General features: G+C 45.7%; 1 protein-coding gene across 1 annotated transcript in view; it reads left to right on the plus strand.

Moving 5' to 3' along the window:
* Positions 1-21408, plus strand: part of Neurod1 (neuronal differentiation 1) — a 48891-nt gene extending 27483 nt beyond the window's left edge. The window contains exon 2 of the mRNA XM_004628640.2: positions 19692-21408. Coding sequence (XP_004628697.2) covers positions 19692-20770 — 1079 coding nt within the window. The 3' untranslated portion in view covers positions 20771-21408. The remainder of the gene's footprint in view (positions 1-19691) is intronic.
* The last annotated feature ends 440 nt before the right edge of the window (positions 21409-21848 follow it).

Here is a 21848-nt window from a genome sequence, read left to right on the forward strand (position 1 = left end):
AGAGAGAGAGAGAGAGAGAGAGAGAGAGAGAGAGAGAGAGCCAGCCTAGTTTAGGATCTTGAAGAAAAATCAGCATTTCAGAAATGAGCAATAAAGAAATCTATCTAGTAACTTATAGAGTAGTCAAAGTGACAGGAGTGATTTTTAGTACATTCAAAAAGCTATGCAATCATCTCCATTGTCTAATTACAAAATATTTCCATCATCCACCAAAGAAATCTCATGCCCCCCAGCTGTTTGCTCTCTGGCCTCTTCCCCACACTGAGTTCCTGGAAACTACCGATCTATATTTCAACCTCTGTGTGGTTGTAATCATTCTTGGTCCCTCCACATGGAATCACACAGTGTTTGTCCTCTTGTGACTGGCACGGCAGTGTCCATCTAGATTGCAGTGTGTGTCAAAATTCTCCTCCCTCTTTAAAACTAACATTTGGTTCTTCCAGTCTACCTCCCTTTCTTCACCCATTGATCAGGTGATGACATTTGGTATGTTTCCACTTTGCACCTACTATGACTACTGTTTGCTATGAGTTTTGTGGGAAGATATTTTTAAAATATTCTTGGAGATATTCCTAGAAGAAGAAGAATCACTGGGTCATATGGAGACTCCAACTATCTAAGAAGCTACCAGGCTATTTGCACAGTGCCTACTCAGCATCAATGTGTGAAGGTTCTTTCACTTCTTTTTGTTAAAAAAAATCCTACATATGAATACTTTCTTTCATTTTATTCCATTTGTCTAGTTTCTAACCTTATTTAACTAGCACAATTTTCCTTGCATCTTTGACTTTCTTATTTTCCACGTGTTAAATGTATCCTCTAACTATACAAACAATACCAGTCCCTTATGCTGCATTTATCATTAATCATGTTCTCATCCCATTTATAGAATTTATTCAAATCATTCTAAGCATTAGTTTTCTCATGTTCCATGCCATATATCTAAGCTGTATATAATCACCAAAAAAAATCCAAAGATCGGTAACTATGCATAAAAATAATGGTGTTATTTACCTTTCCTTCCTTTTGAATTAAGTGAAGTAATTTTGCATTAAAAACTTTGCATAATAATGTCAGATGTAGGAGGTTCAAAGTAAAGCAAGTCACCTTTCATTTGGGGGAAGTGTCTCATCAGATCCTGCACAAGCTTGGAACCTTCACAAGCTGTCAGGCTTCTAAATTGCACTTGGATTTATCTCCCAGCCACTTGAAATCACAGGCCTTTGAAAACAGTTGTAGAGCCTTCTACTTCCTGTGTTCTGGATCTGTTGAAAGCCATGGATACAGTGGCCAAGCTCGGCACTCCGCAAAGGTGAGATGACCGAAGTTGCAAAGCTACATGACTGCATGGAGTGGAGGAGCTGGTGTGTCTGAAACAGAGAGCATCAAAGCAGTGTACTCAGGTGCTCACTGCTTAACGGGATTAAGAAAAAACCAAAATCCAACAACAAAAACCTTAGTTAGGACAATAGCTGAATTCCACGTATCAGGGTCATGTCACTTTACTCTGCCAAATAGTTCACATGGGGGGTGGGGGCTCAGTGGAATAAGTGCTTCCCTGGCAAGCATAAGGGCCTGAGTTCAATCCCTGGTTCCACAAAAAAATAATAATAATAAAATAAAATAAAAAATAAAAATAAATAAATAAATAAATAGTTCACATGGAATAGTGCCTACATTCAAAATTACCACTTGGTTCAGTTTGCAGCAGTTGACTTACGTTCCCAAAGTCACAAACTGTTATCTTCAAGGAAAAGGGGTATGGGTTTTCTAATGGGGCTGTGACAAGTATTACAACCCAAATTTGTTCCCATATAGATTCAGTTATGGTAGAGAGATCTAAAATGATACAAAGATAAACAAGATGAAAATTGATCTCTCATTCAAGTGAAAGTCCTTATATAAGCAGACAAAAGCTTGGATGGTGACCCTAACAATGACACCATTCCTTTTATCTTATTGTCACATCGTCCCAACAGTGGTGCTTTGGCCTTCATTTCAGCTAGCGGAAAGGAGACGGAACAGGCAGTTTATTGAAAAGATCCAGAAATTGTTCTTTTCGCTGTCACTTGTATCCCATTGGCCAACACTTAGTCATACAGCCACATACAGTTGTAATTGGCAGAAAAATGCTCTAGATGGCTGTTGCTTCTAGCTTGAATGTGTAGGTATTATTTCTATGAGAGAACAGGGGAGGCGCTATTGGGGGAGAACAACTAGGAAGTGCTTTCGTTAACACCTCATGTCTTTCAAACTATTGGGGCAAAACTAATCTGTGCAAATCCTCATAATCCCCATTTTGGGAAGCAGGGAGCAAACATGGATATTCAGCTGTCTCTATAAGCAGAGAATGCAGAAGCAGTTGCAGCATGGACTGCAGACCCCGGATGTGCTGTGACAGAACGGACCACCTCCTAAACTCAAGTTTCCTAGCCTTCATGTGCGCCCACCCCACCAGTAGCCCTAGCATTCTGTATTGCATGGATTCAGAGCTAGGAGCCAGTACTCCTTAAAAAGGTCTGGCCAGTTCCCATCTCCTGCGGTGTAGTTACTTTGGTAAATGGTCAAAGACACTTTTGGACCCAGCTAGGAGAAAGGCATCTGAGAAATACTTGTAATGGTATCTCTAGTTTTCAGGGTTACTCTACAACTCCAGGCTTAGGGATGGACCTCAGCCTGGGATTTGGGTGAGCAGTCATCATGATAGGATGGTGCCTTAGGACAGCCCTCCATAAGCCTTAGCATTTGTGCATCATCATCATCATCATCATCATCATCATCATCATCATCATCATCATCGCCTAATTTAGTTGTATAGATCCCATAAATTTTAAGATACTCCTACAGTTTTGCCTATGTTCAAAAATCAGTCTGAGAAGTATTTCCTTTCTACCATGTTTTATGGTTTTTTTGTTTTTGTTTTTGTTTTTAAAAACCTACCTTGTCTCTGGCTCTCATGATGCCCCTGGCCTGTTACCCTAAAAACTGATGATCACAATTACTGGTCAGGGCATGAACCCAATAATAGCATTGAGTTGCTATCCTAGGAGGGTAAGAAGTTTGCACATGTGAAGTTCTACCAAACTTTTCTGCCAAAAACTCTAAATTGCTTTTTCTGTACCAAATAAAGAAATTTGGTGTACTTCAATTTCCTGCACTCTTAAGTCATCTTTCATGAAACTTCTGTGAAAACTATGCAGAGACAAAAAGAGATAGTCTATATCCAAAATTACTGGTAAGTACAAATATATTTGTAAATTAAGCCTCATTCAACCCCCACTGGCATCTTGCAAAGCTTTCTTACTCTTTGGCCCCCACATTTAGGGCAATAAAAGTGAGGAAATCTGGAAGTTACTGAAAACTCATGACACAGGATAGGAGAGAGGGCCTGCACTAGAAAAGAAGGCTTTTCAAGAGGATTTGTGTGCTTAGATTAGCCTCCCATGTGTTGTCATCACAACTCTCAGCTTTCACTCTTTCACATAAGAGCTTAGTAAGGGGGCATGTGTGTGGGGTGCTTGGGAGCTGTTAGTGCTTTTCAGACTTTCCTGTGTGTCAGAATCACCAGAAGCACCCTTGAGACTAGATATCACTAGGCCCGGAGTTCCCATTTCCTTGGCTCTGGAATGAGGCTCAAGCATTGGCTTTCCACCAGGTTCCCAATGCTTACTCATCTCACTGATCCAGAGACTGCAAGGCAAGGACCACTGGACTCCACAGTAATTCGATAACCTACGTTTTATAGCAGGACCCATCAGCTTGGCAAGATGATGAGTCCAGTTTCCTGTAGTGAAATTATACAAATTTCTTAGGTTTTTTTTTTTTTTTTTTTTTAATTTTTACTGTTTTGAGTAAGTCATGTTCTTACTTAGGTTACTAGTAGCAGTTGAAAACAGACAGTCTATCTCTTGCTCTGTATAAATTCTTTTTTCTTTTTTTCCAGACAAGGAAGTTTTATTGCTGACATTTGGGTAGAGTCCCTGTGTAGTACAAAAATATGTCCTTATACAAACTTTTTTGTGACATTTTCCATTTTGTTTCTTTATAACAGGACTTCTCAGTGTGTGACACCAAGGAGGGCAGACTCAACCTCCTCTCATTGCATCTCCAGAAATGCTATCAGACCCTGGGCTCCCCTGGGAAGGATCCAGGCTATCTGATGGGGCTGTGCAGACCCAAGCATATTGCTTTGCAAAAGAGGAGAAAGACCTCACGTGGGAAGCAGGTCCTTGGGTTCTGGGTGATGGCCCCACTTCAGTAGGCCCTGGCCGGTCTGAGCCCCACCAGAGGACAGCCCCAGGGCTGGGAGTCCAGGCTGGCCACATTTCTGCTCTTTCAGGAGACTTTTCTTTATCAAATAAATATGGAAAAGAGCACAGCACCATGCCCTGGCGCTCAGCTGCTGGATGGCTGAGCTAGAAGCAGAGCTGGGTGTTTGAGGAGTAAGTGGTGGGCTTCCACAGACCCACTGAGGCAGAGGCAGGGGGTGCCCAAGTGCTGGGTTGGGACATGAGGAAGATGGGGCACAGGCAGCCTTGCTCCTGCTGGCAAGAGGTGGCCCCATTATTTCCAGATGGGGAAACTGAGGCACAAGTTTGGGAACTTGCCCGATATCACTCACAGTCAGCTTTTTGGGGGTTGGAGGCAGCTCATACTCTGGGAAACACACTGAGGGTCAAGGACAGGCAAGAAGGGCCTGAGGATACCTGGAAGGGATGCTCAGCCTCTCAGAGGACACACAGGGGTAGGCATCCAGGGAAGGGTTTGTGCGTAACACTGGGCAGGGCCAAGTCCAGGGAGGCAGAGGGCATGACAGGGCATTCTGGCAAGAACAACATCTCTGGCAAGACTGGTGTCCACTTCAAAATCAGGGCTTCAAGGGTAGCAGTGCTTTCTCAAGTCAGGCAGGGCAGACCTCAATCCCTACGTGTCTGTCCCAAGTCTCTTCTTAAAGCCCTTAAAGACTCATCACAGCAGCTTATCTGTATGTTGTCCCATTCCTTCCATTCCGATTGCCAAGTGACCACACGTGATGATGTAATCAATTACTTCCTTGCTGGGGATAATGAATTACCCTGGCTCCTCCTCTAACTCCTTCAAATCCAGTCCTACTTTTCTTAATCAATCTTTATTCCCATGTGCTTACTATTCTTTTGCCCATAACATTTCTGGTGCCACTTACTACACAGGAAACAAAGTTTTAATGGCAGGCAATTCAATTAGATCTGTAATCTTTGTAAATAGATTTAGTGGTATGTACCGGTGATTGACGGAAATATTGAGCACCTAGCAGATTACACATTAGCCTGAGAATTCAGATTTGACATTGAAAACTCTATCATAAAACTAGGCTGTTAAGAAAGCATCTTCCTTTCCAGAGGCTGGAAGCTGACACATCAGCAAGGGGCCCCTGCATCCTGACTTTGGGTCTTTGCGCTGGGATCCACACCATCTGAATAAATATCCTGTCACCTGACTCCTCCCTGTAGTGCAATTCTAAATTACAGGACTGTAGGTAGACAAAATTTTTCTTATACTGTTGACTTTTTTAGATGTTGAAAAATGACCGAGAAAGTTAGATATTTAAGAGGAAAAGCTATGCTACACTAACCAATTCAGGGGCTCATGGGGGGAGGGGAAGATTCTAGGATGGCACCTATGCAAAATGTGATCGAAGCACTTGATGAATGATTACATTTTTTAATAAAGAATGTATTCATGTAAAAAAAACCCACAATACTATTAAAACCTCTCAAAATCCTCCCCCTCCCTTCCAACACCCTCACCTAAGTGTTCTTCCTCTTTGAAACGGTCCTGGAAGCTGGCTGTTATGAATGTCCTTAATTATGCTGTGGCTGTCTTGAAGCATGGATCTATCAAAAACACTCATCTTTCATAGTTATTTTGATTTGGGGGAAGAGCCTAAAGTCCTATTGGGGTTCTGTGACTATGACAGATCTAGTGAATGGAGTCACATTGTAGTGCCTATTTAAAATTATTTATTTATTTATTTCATATTGGGGATCGAACTCAGGACATTTCGCTTGCTAGGCAGGCGCTTCTGTTGCTGAGCTATTTCTCTGACTGCAGTGTCTATATATTTCACAAAAACTGCCCAAAACAGTTGATCAATGAAGAATGATCATAAAGTGTGGCAAATATTTAAATATAAAACTTTATTACAATGAAAAACACAATATCAATAGTCCCCCCCAAGATACTTAAAGTATTCCCTTGCTGTGCCCATACTTATTCCATCATTCTTTTAGAAATGTATCTTTTACTGTAACTATTTTTTTAATTTAAATATTCCCCCATATTTTTTGGTCACCCTTATGCCTCTGTTACTTTCTTGTTTCTGGAATAAAATATTGGAGAGCCACAAGTTAGAGGAGGAAAGGTTTATTTTGGCTCACAGTACGTAGAGGTTTCAGCCCCTATTGGTTACCGCCAAGGCAGGGTGGCATAACACAGGGGCACTGCGGGCAGGAAGCAACAGGCTCTCACAAAAGATGGGAGAGAGATAGAGATAAAGATGGGATGGATAGGTAGATAGATAGATAAATAGATAGACTGAGACAGAGACAGGAATGGAGATGGAAACAGAGACAGAGACAGGGACAGGGACAAGAATGGAGATGAAGATGAGACAGAGAGAGAGATATGGATGGAGAAGGAGACAGGGATAGGACAGGAACAGAGATTCTCCAGGCCACCCCATGACAACCCACCCTTTCCTGCCAGGTTTTGCCTCCCAGTGTCACACCCAGCTGGGGACCAGTATCACGTGCCTGTGGTCCAGCTGCCTCCCTAGAGCCCCAGGAACACAGGAAGCTTGGAGGAGACTCCTGTCTAGAAGCCATAATGCATCAAAAGCATCAGAGTACAGGGAGTGGAGGATGGGATGCTAATGTGCACAGAAGTGTACACAAGTTATGACATGCTAATGTTTATTTATTTTTTAAATAACTTTACTGAGAAACAAATAGCAATGAGACAGTTTCAAAACCGATTAGTAGGACAGTTTCAATAATTAATATGTTGCATGTTGTTGTCTTAGTGGGTATTCGTTGTACAAGATGCAGACATGATATCCTGTCCACAAACACTATTAGAACAAATCTTTCTTTTATTTATTTATTTATTTATTTATTTTTAAAATAATTTTATTGAGAAACAAATAGCAATGAGACAGTTTCAAAACCGATTAGTAGGACAGTTTCAATAATTAATACATTGTATATTGTTGTCTTAGTGGTTATATATTGTACAAGATGCAGACATGATATCCTGTCCACAAACACTATTAGAACAAATCTCTCTAGTCATTGAATTAAGAGAATGCAGCTGTGTATCTATCTTAACTGTTTTGAACATACAGATACAAAATGGTCATTCATTTTTATCCCCCTTTTTTGTTTAGTTTTGTCAGAGATGGATATTCCATTGTCATTTAAATATTGTAGGTGCCTGAATTCAGCAAAATATTCCAATATAGTCCAGTAGTCCATAGTAGTAGTGGATTTTCTGTAAGACTGGCAATGACAGAAGTTGTTGACTTGGTCAGGGGGATGGCTCAGTGTAATAAACACTTGCCTGGCAAGTACAAGGGCCTGAGTTCACTCCCCAGTTCCACCAAAAAAAAAAAAAAAACAGAAGTTGTTGACTTGAGCCTTTTACAGCTCAGCATATTGATATGGCTTTACTTTTTTACTTTGTTGTTATGCTTTTCTGCTGGGTGGTTAAGATCAAGATAAAGCAAGACCTGTATAACAAGTAATGTAACTTTGTATCTGATAAGGTCAGGCAAATTCCCTCAGGATTTATCCTGAAACCCTGTACCACAGTTTGTAGATCCTTTGTGAATGCCAGCCATGTCAATGAGTCACGGCCATTGCTCGACCAATTTGCTTTGTGAAAGCCTGAGAGAATGTTTTCTCTCCATGTGACTCTCCTTAGGCACACTCTACATCATTGATCACTTTCCTCTGTGGCCCTATAATCTTCTTGATCTGAAAATTTGGGACACAACTGAGTTACATGATGTTACAGTACAGGTAGAACAATCTTTCTATTCATTGAATTACGAGAAAGTAGCTGTATATCTATCCTAACTATTTTGAATATACAGATACAAAATGGTCATTAACTTGTATCCCCTTTTTTGTTTTGTGTTGTCAGAGAAGGGTATTCCATTGTCATTCAAATATTGTAGGTATGTGAATTCAGCAAAATATTCCAATATAGTCCAGTAGTCCATTATAGTAATGGGTTTTCTGTAAGACTGGCAATATCAGAAGTTGTTGACTTGAGCCTTTTACAGCTCAGCATATTAATATGGCTTGACTTTTTATATCTCATTTTTATACTTTTCTGCTGGATGGTTAAGACCAAGATAAAGCAAGACCTATAAAACAAGAAATATAACTTTGCATCTGACAAGGTCAGTCAAATCCCCTCAGGATTTATCCTGAAACCCTATACTGAAGTTTGTAGATCCTTTATGAGTGTCAGCCATGTGGATGAGTTATGGCATTGCTTGACCAATTTAGAGCCAACAATTTTATTTCTTCAAGCAGAACAAGTTTTAGTGAATCATCAAATAATGTACTTTTTTGAGAAAGGTTAATCCCATGATATAAAAGTCTGTGTCCTCATTATATTCTCCAACCTGATCCATTTTCAACAATTAAATTAATTCGCTGTAGCAATCTGATAGATATAATTGACTACGTTGTTGCTTTATCATTTTCTCATTTTTATCTCCAGAAAGACTTAGCAATGGCTGGTGCACTCGTGTGCTATCTTGAGGTTGGTCACAGGACATCAAGCTCACAACTATGCACTGCAGCACCGAGCAGGTTTCCCATTGCTGCCATACAGCACCCAGGGGCTCTGACGGAGCATGAGGTCTCACGGGCAGGCTGGCCCCAGGGCAGGAACGTCACCTCACAAGGGCCTGGAGGGGCAGAGTGTCTCCCTTTGTGGCAGTCAGAGGCAGAGCAGGGGAGAAACCCCAGTGAGGAAGAGACAAGAGGCCTGATACAGCACCGAAGACCCTGCTGTCAAGACCCACCCAGACACCAAGAAGTAGTCCCACCCTTCCGCTGGGTGGTTCCTAAGCTAATCAGTTGGACTCAAGCAAATGTAACCATCACACTTAGAAGCAAATTGAAAGTGCTTTTATTACGTTACTCACAACAAGACACAGCTTCTAAACTGGATGTGGTCACACGTACCTGTCACCTCAGCCAGAGGGAGGCTGAAGCAGGAGGATGGCCAGTTGAATCCCTGACTGGGTGTCTCAGTTACTTTTCTTTCATTGCTGCGACAAAATATCCAACACCCAGAATTAAGGAAGGAAAGGTTTACGGTTTGTGGAGGGTTCAGTCCGTACTTGGCACATGGCAGAGAGTAGCCATTGATGGCAGTAGAAAATGGCAAAACAGCAGGAGCAAGGGGAGGAGCAGTGGCGCAGCAGCTAGTGAGCCTCCCTCCCTTCCTTATGTTGTGTTCAGGCTACCTGGGGGGAGGGACGGGTGTAGCACACACTCCCCTAATCCCAGCATTGGATCATGAATTAATCACAAACTCTAGAAGCCTGCTCTGATCACCGCATGAGGATTTGGGGTGTGTGTGTGTTGGAGGGGGGCAACTAGACACAAACCAGAACACTGGGAAACTTAGTGAGAAAGACCCTGACTCAAAATTTAGAAAAAGCTTGGAAAGTAGCTCAGCATGAAGGTTCTAGGTTCAATCTCTAGTACAACAAAAAGAGAAAACAAAATTTAATTTATAAATAAATCTTGATGGATTCTTTCCTTGATGTGTGTATCCGTTACTCTTCTCTCATTGCTGGGACAAACACCCGACACTCAGTCTGAGGGAAGGAAAGGTTTATTTAGCTCACAGTCACTGGAGGTTTCAAGACACTGGAGGAGAGGCTGGGGTGCTGCCGTGTCTAGAATGACCCTCCCACATCTCTGAGAAAGCCCAGGCTAGCCAATTTAATGGTTCACACCTCTTGGGCCCCACCCCTTGGCGCCGCCCTGGTCCTCTGGCCTCACCCTTCAAGCCACTCCTTGCTCCTCCAGCCACATCTGCCCCATAATTTACATGAGGCTTGGGGGATCAACTAGACATAAACCCTAACAATAGGACATAGTAGATACAGGCTTTGGATCAAGCCGGCATGAATGTGTGTCCTGCATTTGCACTAAGCAATTAAGTGACCTTGGGCATGTTCCTTAACTGGCATGAGCCTCACTTTCTTCCATTGTCAACTGAGAATTATAATAGCTGTTAACTCTGGCTCTGGAATGTTCTAAGTGTGCTCAGCAAATGTGTACTGCTGTTTTAGTCCCCACTTTTCAAAGAGATTATGTTATGGGTAAGTCACAACTGATTTAAATTAAATGTGGTAAAAAAAAAAAATCAATGTGGTACATAATTTCTAAGGAAGCCAGGAGCACTTGCTGAAGACTGTAGGCCATGAAGGTTTTCTGATGACCACTGGGTAGTCTGCACAATGCACAGCTGTGGCTTCAGGGCGTTCTTTCTAAATACGTCTTAACTGTGTTCTCTGACTCTGCAGCTCCTCCACAACCAGCCTGGCCTAAGCACCATCACTCCTTGCTAGGCTAATAGCAATATGTCCCCAGTGCAGTACTGTAGGCAGTCTTCTACTGAACCTGTCCTAAACCCCAGGCACACCTTGCTCTATTAACAGCTCAAAGCTCTGCCAGGAACCAGGCTCTGGGCTCTGTCTTCCCTTCTGTGTCCTCCCTTCCAGTTTCCTTCCTCTTCTCAGTGCTACACTCAACGCTTCTCAGCTCAGCCCCCCTTCACCTGGGCAGCCTGGACCAGCTTCCTTGTTATTCACTTTTAAGTACTGCTGAGTTGGTTTTACTTTTCTGCTCTTGGATCCAACTGGGTATGTGCGTACTCCACTTGTGTCCATCCTAGCTTTCTATGTAACTATTGTACTCTGGCATTGTTGATAAATATGAAAATCTAGGATTTTTTTTCTCATCACAAACTGTCACTCTGGTTCATATAAAGCCCTGAGAAGTATGATTCAGGAGTGAATTAAAAGAAGAGGAAAATAGTATATTTGAATTAAGTGATTTTTTGGGGGGTATATTTTAGTACAGGGCATACAAGGTCTCACTATACAGATTGGACTCTTAGTGATCCTCCTTTTTTCAGCCTCCCAAGTGCTGGTATTACAGGTCTGCGCCACAACACCCAGTTTCAATGGCTGTCTCAGTGTGCCCCAGGGGCAGGGGTGGCAATTTAGGTGATTTAAATTACCACCTCTGTCTATTTTTGGTAATTTATTTCCTTTTAAAAGGTCTCAAAGACTGGGCATGGTGGTGCACACCTGTAATCCCAGCTCTTGGGAGGCTGTAAACAGGTGGATCACTATGAGTCCAATCTTATAGTGAGACCCTGAACACCCTGTAGACTCTTCCCCTAAAATACAAAAAGAAAAAAAAAAGTCTTGATCTCTCAGATGAGTTAAAAGATCACAAATGCCGGAATATTCATTCTCTTTCACTTCTTACTGCATCTAAAAGGTGCGGTAAACTTTTGCTTGAGAGAGAGCTTCCAGGAGGCTGTATTTCCTCACCCTCAGCCAAATATCCACCCGCCAAAGGACAAGTCTTGAAGGCAGACAGAAGTCCCAGCCTGCATAGTGCTAGTGGAATGCAATATTGTGTTCCAGATTCATATATATATATATATATATATATATATATATATATATATGTCCAAATGTCAATATTAAATGCTTGTTCCTTTGTCTTTGTGCTCGGTGGAAGCACCCCAGGTGGGGCGCCTGGTCAAATATCATCCTTTGCCTTCTTGAGACACATGTATCTGTGGGTTGCTTGGCACAGGAAGTACAGATGGGCAGGGAAGAGAAAGAGCATAAAGGTGCTGGCAGCACCAAAAGCTCTCTGAGAAGTGCCACTGGTGGCAAGGAAACAGGCGCATGTCAAGAGTTGCTCAGCACAGAAAGCACCCAGGTTGAATTCTGGCTGTAATTTTGGCGATGTTGGTTGTAATCTGCTTCATCAGATTAAACTGTTTCCAAGGGCAAGGCAAGGAGTTGTGTAAGAGCTTATGCAGTAGTGTGGAGAGGAGAATTTGCTCATCTGGTCTCGTAGCTCACAAGGCAGAGGTGGCCATTTCACTCTGAGAAGGTTTTTGAATTCATATTTCTCCCTCAGCTATTTTATGTTCCTTTTACTTTTCAGAGCTATCCTGCCTGTTGGTTGGGGGGAGCCACTGAGTTTCCATTAGGAGAGAATCTTAGTGTAACATGTCTGCAAAACTCCCACAGGAAGATAATAGACAAAAATGTTGATCAGTTGCTTGGGAGGTCATGTTAAAACATGGGGTCCCATTTTAAGTTGACCCTCTGTTATAACATTATTATTTGCAAAACGACTAAAGCTTAGTTAGGCACATTCTTATCATGCGTGTCTGCTTATTTATTTGTTTATTAGAACCTAACCTCATCATCAGATTTCTTTGTTTGGGGCCCCAAAGTGGCTCATCACTGAGTAAAAATAATTTCCCATGGCAGGTGCTCCCAGCAGGTGGCTGCTCACGGTACCTGCCTTCAAAAGGTAGATTTAGTCAGAGATTTTATTTTAATATGAAATCTGAATTGCAGCCTGAGCCACCACTGGGTGATGTGCCAACATTCATGTCTGCAGCATGATTTATTATGTGAAAATACCACAGAACTAATCAGTGGAGTTACTAATTAATACAAATCTGCATTTTTTGCATAAGCAATTAGTGCAAGGAGAAAGCAGTGAAAGAGGAAGTTCGACTCCTTTAATCTCAGCGCCTACTCAAGCGGAAAGACCCACCAGGGCCAAACTCTGAGATCTACATTTGGAATTTTCCCACTTTGATTAGTTAAAGACATGAAAGGTCAAATTATCAATATTTAATTCAGGTGGAAATGCATTTGTTAAAAAGGAAAAAAAAACCCCACACATTTTATTTAAAGAAGATGACGCTCTAGGGGTGAACTCAAGAATCACAAATAACTGTATTTTCCATTACACTGAAGTCTGAATATGTGGTAAGGATTTTGTACAATAATGGCGTTTTGAAAATTGTATCAGGGCATATGAGGGAGGATGTGATATTTTATTGCTAAGAGATTTGAGTTACTAAACATTCTTGTTCTCAGAGTTACATGTCTACTAGATTTTTTTTCAGTGTGCTCTGGACAAGTTATGGATAGTAATAAGGAATATTTAAATCCACCAGGTCTTAGATAATTGTGTGACTCACTAAATCTGAGGAAGTAATGCCACCTAGTATTTGTAAGTTTCTTTTTGCCATCAATAGAGGATACAACATAAAATATCTGGAGAATTACAAGATGATGGTAATAAAGTTTATAATCTCCATAACATCCATGCTACATAAAACAAAAGCAAAATCAAAAACAGTTTAGACATAATGTCTCTAAGGAAAGCAAATGTGAGATTTATTTGTATTTAAGACCTTTGGCATATAAGTGCAAATATTAGAACGATGTCCATCTTTTTTTAAAAAAAAGTTGTTCACTTCGTGATTTGTCTTTGTTTCAGTTTCATCAGTTCAAATTTAGTTTCAGCCTTTCCCCTCCACACATGTAGTTTTCCAGCAAATTTGTCCTGAAAAGGTGGCTAATCACATGCAGATTTACAGAATCTTTATGAAAAGTTTTGGACAAGAAGGACAATCATTTAGGGGAAAAAAAGCAAACAGGAGGGGAAAGAGGGCTCAAAGCAGCTTTTGGAATTGCAGAGCCCGCAGGTCGGGAGTTGTCCGCGGTGCTGATATTTTGAGGAAGCCGTTTCTCCTCGGAGCTGCCCTGGACCCCAAGCCCCGGCTCTTCGGGCCTCGAGGAAGTTGTCCAGGGCTCCTCTCGCAGCCCTCGGCCGCAGCCATTGTTGGGAGGTCGCGTAGACGCCGTCGGTGTCTCGCGTTCCACTCGGAAAGCGACGCCCAGCTACCAGGGATTTTTTGTTTGCGAGCTATTTCTGTTAAGGCGAAAGCTGGCAAACATCGGGGCTGTGAGGTCCCCTCTGGACCACAAGCTGCTCCTCGCAGCCCGGGAAACAGGTGCGGGCCCTCTGTCCTCGCTCCTCCATGGGAAGTAGTCGCGCCCAGAACACACACTTGTGCACATTCTAACACCCCACACTCAGCCATCCCCTCCCACAGTCACTGCACACATAGACCCACACACACGTTCACAATTACACACTTATATTTACATACACATCGCAGTGATGTCACATGCTCTTACACACGCACTCACAGTCACGCACTTGTACACTGGGCTACAGTCACACACACTCATTTACACACACAGGCTTTCTGACGCACGAGGCACGCACAACCTGACGCACTATCGTGCCAGAGATCCGCGTCTGCCAGGATGTGGGGATCGCGTTTATTTTATAGTGTTGATTCTGTTGCTGAACGATTTAAGGAAATCCCTTATTCCGAGACACCGGGTCCCTTCGAGGTCTTCGGCGCCAGGAGGGAGCCATCAAGGCCCAGCGGGACCCAGCGGACGTAAATAATAAATAAAAAGGCCCAGACAGGCTGGGCTGGGGGAGCCAGGCACTAAATCACTCCCCAAATCACAGCCGCGTCGTGATCCATCCAATAGCTCTAAGCAATTTGTGGGGTTGGGGGTTGGAATCAATTTTTTTCCGTTCTCGCAGGTGCAATATGAATCAATTATCTTAATTAAGATTATGCCGCAGGCCCAGGAGAGCTGGGGAGGCCGGCTTTTGCGCCCGGGGCGATGGCGAGGCATTTTAATCGCATCTCTCCTGCTCCGGGCTCTCTCAGCGCCTGCCTGTCGAGCCGGACAGCTCCAGCCCCGGACCTGACCCGACCGGGAGGCGGGCCACCGCCCCTGCTCCTGGCTGGGCCGCACCGCCCACACGGCCCCGGGCTCGGCGGAGAGGGCGCCCAGGCCTGGACAGCCCTTCCCGGGCACCGGGTCCGCGATCGTCCGCAGGAGCGAGCATCTCTTTCCAGAGAAACAGGTCACGCCGGGGACGCCGGCCGGCGGGATTCACCTCAGCTCAGCGTTCCCCGCCCCAGCCGCCAGCCTCGCGCTCCCCACCCCCAGGCCCGACCCCACGCCTCCGCCCCGTCCTTTGCCCCCACTTTCCCCTCCCCCGCCCTGCGCCTCACGCCCCGCGCCCCCTGTAACGGCCAGGACGCCGCCGTCCCGAGCCGCGGCCGCGAGCGAGCAGGGACCGGGGGGCGGCGGATCCAGGGCATTGCTCGAGGGCAGTGAGTCATGAAAGCCGCTTTTGTTGCCAGCGCGTGCGGCTCGCGTGCCGCTCGGCAGCCTGCGGCGCCCAGTGGGGCCGGGAATGGGAGGGGGCGGGGAAGAGAAGCTGGTGTGGGGGGGTCTGCAACCGTCCGAGCGGTCTGGAGGGGCCCTCAGGGACGGAGTTCGCGCTGGGTCTGCGGCGCGCGTCCTGCCCACTCCCCAAACAAAAAGCTCCGGCTGGGCGGGCTCTGGGCTCCTCGCTCGCCTGCCCATTACCGACGGCAGCCTACCTAGGGCTCTGCGGACCCCCGCTGAGCGCCAGGAGGTCTGGGCCTCAGGTTGGCCCGCCCCACACTAGGAAGCACCAGGACGTCACCTTGAGGCCAAACCAGCCAGATCTCAGGACACCCGGAGAGGCTTGTCCTTTATCCCCAGGCCTTGAAGAGCCACAGTGGGATTAGAGGAGAATTATCAGCGAGGAGAGGGAGGAGATCAGTCTCATAACTGGCTCCCTTGGAGTGTGGTCTTTGCAGTCGCTAGCTTCCCTCTTGCCCCAACCTCTGCCCCCCTGAAGATTCCTCTTCATTCTACGGGACACCAACGATGGCACTCGAGTTGGGCCTTCTGGGCCTCTGGAACCCTCTCTTTTGCTCCGCCTCTATATCTCCTCCGAAGCATCCCAATGTGCACAAAAGACATCCAAAGCAAGACTTCCATATCCCCACTGCGAGATGCAACAGCCCCCAAAGGGACAGATTTTAAGTCCAACTGTTACCAGGCCTCTGAGTGTGGACTACAGGCAGAGGGCACCAGTGGAAATACTGGGGCCATGCTTCTTGTTGAATCCTGTCATCTTCCTCTGTGCTCTTTCTTAGCCAGGCCCACGGATGGACACAGAAAAGCCACAGGGTTCCCCACAGTTCTGCTCTGGAACCTGAGACAGTCTGATGGCAGGCACTGGTCCACCGGTCACATCGCACATCTCCGTTCTTCCCCATTTGAGTTTGTGCTGCCTCCCCCACTTTCACATACTGGCTATTTCCTTACAACTTTCTTCCTCCAAATCCATCTCTTCTCACTCCAGGCCCTCAATCCGGACACATTGCAGACTGTAGGGACATCTAGGTCAGCGGTCTTTATACAAGAAATTAAGGTAGTATACATTCAGTGCCAAGGATTTGGGTGAGGTTAAAAAGTGTAATGGAGGCTTAGAAGGAAAGTGGGGTGAAAAAGAATACACAGAGAAGGATTGAGCATGCTTTCTTTTTTCCTCTCTCCTTTCTGTCTTTCAAAAAAAAGTATAGCTTCTAAAACTACCTTGTTCTGAAAGAGTAAGTCAAGACTTACTGTTTAGCAACAAGCATGATCTCTGCAGCAAGGGAGTCTTTGCCTTACCCATCAGGTGGAGGCTGCATGAAATCAGAGACCCAACTGGAGCCCCACAGAGGTGCTGGCAAGAGTAGTGCTAATGACCTTTATAGAAAGAGAAAAGGCCCTTCTACACAGGGCCCTGGTGCCTTTCTGAGATGGGGCTGTCAGGCCCAAGAACCTAGCTGTAGGCCTAAGATTGGGATAAAGGTGCAGGCCAAGTTGTGGCATGTTGGCCATCACCGGCTTGTGGGCCCAGCCAGAGCTACCAGGCCAAGGCCGAGGCCCAGGCTGCCTCCAGACTGGCTGAGCAAGGGACACCTCCTTGTAGTGATCCAGGGACTCAGCTAAAAGGTCCCGCCCAATGTAGGTGAAGCCTCATTTTGCCAGCGAAGGCCAATGAGGCCAAAGCCTGCTGGGATGAAGGGGCTGGGCCGGCTTTGAGAGGATACAAGGTGTGCGTGTGCGTGTGCGTGTGTGTGTGCGTGTGTGTGTGTGTGTGAACCTCATGTGGGCCTCCAGGATAGGAGGAGCTGATGGTGGGAGGTATAGGGCGTACAGGTGCTGGAAGAGCAGGGGGTGCACTTGGGAGGCTGATGAACCAGCTCAATGGTGCTTGTACGGACGGAGCCATTCTTCCGTGGAGCTCTTGTACGCATACAGGGGTGCATGGAGATGAGGAGAGGCCGCCCTTTGGCGCCAACCAGCAAGCATCTGCCAAGGGCCCAAAGCCACGACGAGGGCCTCACAGGGAGGGCAGAGTCAGGCTCCCTCTTGGCCGCGTGCCTCAGTCTCCCCGTTCCTAACTCCCTCACCCCAGCCTGACTTCCTGCGCAGACGCAGGCTTCTCCCAGGGACCTGGACCCGGTGGGGGTTAGCTTTCCCTATCCCTGTCCCACAAGCCCTCCCCTCCTTGTGCCCTCGCCCTTCTGCCTCCCGAAAGGGTTAATCTCTCCTGCGGGTAAAAACAGGTCCGCGGAGTCTCTAACTGGCGACAGATGGGCCACTTTCTTCTGGCCACAAAGGGGCCGGAATGGAGCACTCCGCGGCATACAAATAGGCGGGTCACGTGGTGCCCGGCTCTTGGCTGGACCGGGAAGACCATATGGCGCATGCCGGGGAGGAAGGGGAAGGGGTGGGGTGGGTGGGGGTGAGGGGAGCGGTTGTCGCAGGCAGAGGGCGGGAGAGGAGCGAGGCTGCGTGGGGTGGGGGCGGGGGCGGGGGCGCGCAGCCCGGACGCGTGCGCAAGGGCCGCGCGCAGGGATCGCGGTTGCTCGGCTCTCGCCCCGCCCGCGCTCTGCATCCCGAACTGGGCTATATAACCTGAGCGCCCGCGCTGCCGGGCCACGAGGAATTCGCCCACGCAGGAGGCACGGCGTCCAGAGAGCCCGGGGTTATGAGACCGTCACTGCTCAGGACCTGCTAACAACCACAGGTAATTACAGACCTTTGATTTTTTTTTTTTTTACCCCCTTTGCTGGAGAATAAAAGCAATAATTGACGACCTTATGTACCTCTTGTAGTGTATGTGCGCATCTGGGAGCGCGTGCAGGTGCTTTGAGACCAGCATCTTTTTCCGTAATGGCCCACAAGTACTGGCACATAATGAGTCCCGGCACTCAAGTACCCCCTGCAGGCTTTCTGATTAAATTTTAAATAAAATTTAATAGTACAGAAGGTTCTTGATTTCTTTTAAAAAAGAGAATACACGGTGACTAATTATTTGCTAGTTTTTTTCAAGTTCGTAAAGGGAAATAACTACTTCGCTGTCTCACTTCCTCCAGTAGAGAAAAAGAAAAAGAAATAGAAGACATATTACTACGATTTATTTTTTGTGTGTGTATTTTATGTCCTTTGGGAGTGTCAAATTCTTCTTTTCAGTGAATGAAAGGGACGTAGATAGCTTGAGTGTTTGCACCCCAGAAAATAAGTGGATTCACAAATAGTTTAGTTGAAAGGGTGTGAGGAGCGTTGGGAAAGCAAGGGGGACCCAGACTGCTACCTGTTACTGCTCTGTGCGCAGCCAAGTCCCCGGCAGACACTGCAGGAGCCAAAAATTCAGTTGCTTTACTAGGGGCTTTTAATATTCTGTATTAGAAGCAGCAACTTCGCCATTGCCAATCGCTGACCATTATAATTACTCAATCCTTTAAAGGGAGGTTCGAGGCGAACTTTGAAAGCCCAGATAAAGAGCGGGCAGCCCGTTGAATGGGCTGTTTATTAGAGAAGAGCCTTCCACACCTGATCCCCGGCCAGGGCGGGAGAGCTCTCTGCGCCGCCCCCAGCTCTCGCCTTCCAGCCAGCGCTTTTGTACAAGGTGGAAATTTAGGGGAGGGCGAAGGATGGGAAACGAGGGGGGGAAAGGTGCGGGAGGGATGGGAGACTGCTGCCTGCTTTTGTTGCCAAATATTTCGTTGATGGGAGAATAATTCGGTAGGAACTACGGGCTCACCCCTCCTTCATGCATTTACTCTTCAATCTCTTGCCGGTCTAATCTTCTTAAAACTCACTGCTAGTGTTCGTAAATTATGTAATGGCTCTCCCTTTTAAACACCAAGTACAGAGAAGCCAGCACTGAGATGGAACAGAATGTGCTTTTTACAAACTCATCATTTTTGTAGAATTGTGAATGACTTTGGACACATGCTGATAAACATGAAGTCTCTGAAATGTACACTCATCTCCACACGCATTATCCTGCTGGGCAATCACCATCAACACAGTTAAGTTAATCACGATGGAACATGCACACACGCGTGAGTGACGCGCGCACACACCCACCGTCACGCACCAACACCCCTGGCCTTGTCTCTGCGTGCCAGCGGGGCGCACTCACCGTTGCAACCACTGCTTTGAGATTTTCCACAGAAGAACCTATTTTGCAAGGAGCCGGTACTTCCCTCCGCACCTGAATTTGTACAGGATTAAGCCCACGGTTTGGCTAGCTTTTCAGTATAGCATTTTTCTCCTTTTCTTTCTGCTTGTTCCTCTCCCCTTTCGAATGCAGGAAACGGAAATATGACCAAATCGTACAGCGAGAGCGGGCTGATGGGCGACCCCCAGCCCCAAGGTCCCCCAAGCTGGACGGATGAGTGTCTCAGTTCTCAGGACGAGGAGCACGAAGCAGACAAGAAGGAGGACGACCTGGAAGCCATGCACGCGGAGGAAGACTCGTTGCGGAACGGGGGAGAGGAGGACGACGAGGATGAGGACCTGGAAGAAGAGGAAGAAGAAGAGGAAGAGGATGATCAGAAGCCCAAGAGACGCGGCCCCAAAAAGAAAAAGATGACCAAGGCGCGCTTGGAGCGTTTTAAACTGAGGCGCATGAAGGCGAACGCGCGCGAGCGGAACCGCATGCACGGGTTGAACGCGGCGCTGGACAACCTGCGCAAGGTGGTGCCCTGCTACTCCAAGACGCAGAAGCTGTCCAAGATCGAGACCCTGCGCCTTGCCAAGAACTATATCTGGGCGCTCTCGGAGATCCTGCGCTCAGGCAAAAGCCCTGACCTGGTCTCCTTCGTGCAGACACTCTGCAAGGGCCTGTCGCAGCCCACCACCAACCTGGTGGCGGGCTGCTTGCAGCTCAACCCTAGGACTTTTCTGCCTGAGCAGAACCAGGACATGCCGCCGCACCTGCCCACGGCCAGTGCTTCCTTTCCCGTGCACCCCTACTCCTACCAGTCTCCGGGGCTGCCCAGCCCGCCCTACGGCACCATGGACAGCTCCCACGTCTTCCACGTGAAGCCGCCGCCGCACGCCTACAGTGCCGCTCTGGAGCCCTTCTTCGAAAGCCCCCTGACCGACTGCACCAGCCCCTCTTTTGACGGACCTCTCAGTCCTCCGCTCAGCATCAATGGCAACTTCTCTTTCAAACACGAACCGTCCGCCGAGTTTGAAAAAAATTATGCCTTTACCATGCACTATCCTGCAGCGACCCTGGCAGGGCCCCAAAGCCACGGATCAATCTTCTCGGGCGCTGCTGCTCCTCGCTGCGAGCTCCCCATAGACAATATTATGTCCTTCGATAGCCATTCACATCATGAGAGAGTCATGAATGCCCAGCTCAATGCCATCTTTCACGATTAGAGGCACGTCGGTTTCATCATGCCCGGGGAAACGAACCCACTGTGCTTACAGTGCCGGTCCTGTTTACAAAAGGCAGCCCTCTCGGTACTACTGCTGCAAAGTGCAAATACTCCAAGCTTCAAGTGATAGATGTATTTATTGTCGTTACTGCCTTTGAAAGAAACGGGATCAAACTTCCTGTTCACCTTATGTATAATTTTCTATAGCTCTTCTATTTTAAAAGATAGTACAGTAAAGCTTAAAAAAAAAGTGCACCACGAATTTGGTGTAGCTGTATTCAGATCATATTAATTATCTGATCGGGATAACAAAATCACAAGCAATAATTAGGATCTATGCAATTTTTAAACTAGTAATGGGCCAATTAAAATATATATAAATATTTTTCAACCAGCATTTTACTACTTGTTACCTTTCCCATGCTGAATTATTTTGTTGTGATTTTGTACAGAATTTTTAATGACTTTTTATAATGTGGATTTCCTATTTTAAAACCATGCAGCTTCATCAATTTTTATACATATCAGAAAAGTAGAATTATATCTAATTTATACAAAATAATTTAACTAATTTAAACCAGCAGAAAAGTGCTTAGAAAGTTATTGTGTTGCCTTAGCACTTCTTTCTTCTCTAATTGTAAAAAAAATTGCACAATTTGAGCAATTCATTTCACTTTAAAGTCTTTCCTTCTCCCTAAAATATAGACCAGATTCATTACTGTCAAGAGGATGGAAAAAGAGACGCATTCCTTAACAAAACATATCAATTCATTACTTGCACAAGCTTGTATATACATACTATAAATAAATGCCAACATACACTTCTTTAAATCAAAAGCTGCTTGACTATCACATACAATTTGCACTGTTTCTTTTTAGTCTTTTACTCCTTTGCATTCCATGATTTTATAAAGCATTTGAAGCTATTGATGTTTCTGGGACATATAAATGCATGATTTTATACATAGTCACACAAATGGTGGTTTATCATGTATTCATGTAATAAATCTGAGCCTAAATCTATTCAGGTGTTAATGTTGGGATTTATACCTATTGTAGTCAATTAGTACAGTAGCTTA

Source organism: Octodon degus, unplaced genomic scaffold, assembly GCF_000260255.1.
Source record: "Octodon degus isolate 3935 unplaced genomic scaffold, OctDeg1.0 scaffold00025, whole genome shotgun sequence".
In the NCBI taxonomy this organism is placed as follows: Eukaryota; Metazoa; Chordata; class Mammalia; order Rodentia; family Octodontidae; genus Octodon; species Octodon degus.